The sequence below is a fragment of the Amphimedon queenslandica genome, unplaced genomic scaffold (assembly GCF_000090795.2).
Source record: "Amphimedon queenslandica unplaced genomic scaffold, v1.1 AMPQUscaffold_11566, whole genome shotgun sequence".
NCBI lineage: Eukaryota > Metazoa > Porifera > Demospongiae > Haplosclerida > Niphatidae > Amphimedon > Amphimedon queenslandica.
In genome coordinates this window covers 7636-10321 of record NW_003548192.1, presented here as the reverse complement: position 1 = coordinate 10321, position 2686 = coordinate 7636, and the positions used below count along the sequence as shown (strand labels likewise).

The following is a 2686-nucleotide window of genomic DNA, read 5'->3' as shown; positions in this document are numbered from 1 at the left end:
TCAACTTTCTCCACAACATAAGTACATGTATATGCATCAGAAAATGTAATAAAAATGGAGAATTCTCACTTTGTCAATTTTGACGAAATTTGGCCAATGACCCTGTACTATAGTACAGGGTCATTGGCCAAATGTACAGGGACTTTGGCCTGATTTTGGAGAAACTTTTAAAATTCGTAAAAAATCCAAATTTGATCGAAATCAACTCAAACTTTCTACAGAGCATAAGAACGTGTATATGTATCAGGAAAAATTATAAAACCAGAAATTTTCTACCTTTTGTACTATAGTATAGAGACTTTGGCCTAATATTATAAATTCACCAACAATATTTCCAATTTGAGTAGTATACTAATAATTTACTATCAAACATTATCAGTATTCTACTACCACACTATCATTTGACACATAAACAACACAGCATGCTATTGGAGTATACTGACAGAGATTACTAAAATATACTAACCATGTAACGTAGTTAGGATTAGCATTATTATCATCACCTTCAGTCCCCATCACCAGAAATACCCTCGTATTATTAACACTGGTACAATTATTAAACAAAGCACTAGCCAGACCAACTGGAACTTCATCCACGTCTCCGCCCGGCACTAAATTAATCTGCTCCGATTTCGTGGATTTCCTTGCCTTTGAAAGATAAGAGATCGGCTTCCATTGGAGAAAACCTTGAAACATAGTGCCTCTGTTTCCAAAGAGATAGTTGTAAGTAATGAATATAGACGGGGTATATTCATCATCACGTGAGAAACGGGACATAAGGATGCCATGGGAGAGTGGACCGTGGACAATGGTGACATCCAGTACAAGCCGACTGGCATTGTTACCAATGTGTAATTGGTAGGGGAAATTCTGAAAGATGAAATCAAAAGTCGTTGAGTTGATGGTGTAGAGTGTCTTTGGGAAATAATCTAGCCGACCTCCTTCTGTGGGAACATTTAACTAGACAATGACAAGAGAAGAATAAATAAAAAATATTGATCATCAAAAATTAATTTATCTTTTAATTATTTTAAAAAAATTACACTTAATAAACTTTTACATGTATTATTTATTAGTATCATTAATAGTCAATTAAGTTACTATAAGATACATGGCACCACATCAGACACTCATTGCCAACAAACAACAAACAATAAAGTACACACTACTCACTACATGTACTGTATATGTACCATAAATAAGGTGTACATTACTTTCAAAGAGCATAATTATTATGAACAAAATAAGCTGTCTGTGTTTATCCCAATAATATATTAATTATAGTTGAAAATAGAAATAAATTCTAATTTTAGTACATGTATGCTTCATTGCTATGCTAAAATTAATTCTAAATAAACCAAATTTCAGGGTACAAATTTACAGGGTTTGTATATTCAACATACAACAATTTCACTTACACTAATGTACCAGGTCAATCCTTTAGGACCAGAAGTCTTAAGTTGATTATTGTCTTTATTGAAAGTCCACTTGAGATCGGCAAGAGAATAACTTGAGTAAAGACTTGAGATATTCAAATGCTTCGGGTTAAAAGCTTTATTAGCTTTACTGTGAGAATCATAAAACTCAATGAGTGAGTTAAAAGTAAGAGCAAAAGCAAACTCTCCATCTTGTCCAGGGATATTCACAGCACCATAGTTACATGTACAGTTACAAGGCTCTGGCCACGTCTCACAAGGATCAGTACAATTATCATCATCGCCTAAGAACTTTTCCCAGTCGATCGTCTTATTAAATTCTTCGGCAGTAAGACAGGTTGAATTAGGACCAGTCACACTCATGAAGAGTGTTGGAATATCTTGTAGACCCCAGACATAATGAGTAGCATTAGTATCACTTTTTAACTGATAGTAAATGATCTTTGGGTCATCAGCTGAGGGCAAAACAATGACATCACATTTCTGTGAGAAAAAGAAAGATTAAGACACGTGATGTCGTCACCTTTCTCTTAAAATAAAATTATTATAATTTCTCGTACCTGTCTTGGTGGGATACCGTCATCAGCTACAGCCCCGATGATGACTAGAGCTAGTACAAGAGCAGCTCGTACTAGCAACATATCAAGCACTTAGTAACGTTCCCTCTTCACCTCTTCACTCGACAAGGGAGCAACAGTTGGCATGCATTTACAGTAAAAGGAGGAGCTTATCAAATTTAGGGTGGAGTTTTAATTTAGTAGGCGTGGCTTAGTAATATTAGTGACCACGCCCTTCATTTTTAATAATGGTATTTTGAGCACATTTATTTCTCAAATAAAAGGCATCAAAGTATATTAACATAAAAGCTTCATTTTAGATCAAGAAGAAGCACTCTAGAGGTACAGACTTTACAAATATCAGAGCTAGGAACAGAGCAAATACTTATTGGTGGGTGTGGCGGTTATCCCATCAATGAATATAATTAACTTGTTGCTGTTTACCGGATTTTTCTGCTGGGAGCATTTATTCAAGCCTTAGCTAAAGAAACGTTAGAAAAGATGGCAAACAAGGAAGAAGCTACCGTCCCCGAGGTGAAGGAGCCCAGTCCTGAAGAGAAGGACACGATTGATCCCATCAAGAAGGTAATCGGCCTCATCCCACGCAACCTTTTTGTTACAAAGCAGTTTTCTTGTGATATATAATCAATCTCTCTCTCTCCCCCTCTTCCTTCTCCTCTCCATTTAATGTCT

The 2686-nt window shown here is 35.7% G+C and overlaps 1 protein-coding gene across 1 annotated transcript; it reads right to left on the bottom strand.

Annotated features, from left to right (window-relative positions):
* Nucleotides 1-278: 278 nt before the first annotated feature.
* Nucleotides 279-2173, bottom strand: LOC100633022 (glycosylated lysosomal membrane protein A-like). The gene is made up of 3 exons (XM_003390892.2): nt 1997-2173; nt 1419-1919; nt 279-960 (listed from the first exon to the last, which is right to left on the bottom strand). The coding sequence occupies exons 1-3, from the start codon at nt 2075-2077 to the stop codon at nt 376-378; spliced, it is 1167 nt and encodes a 388-aa protein (XP_003390940.2). The 5' UTR covers nt 2078-2173; the 3' UTR covers nt 279-375.
* Nucleotides 2174-2686: the final 513 nt, after the last annotated feature.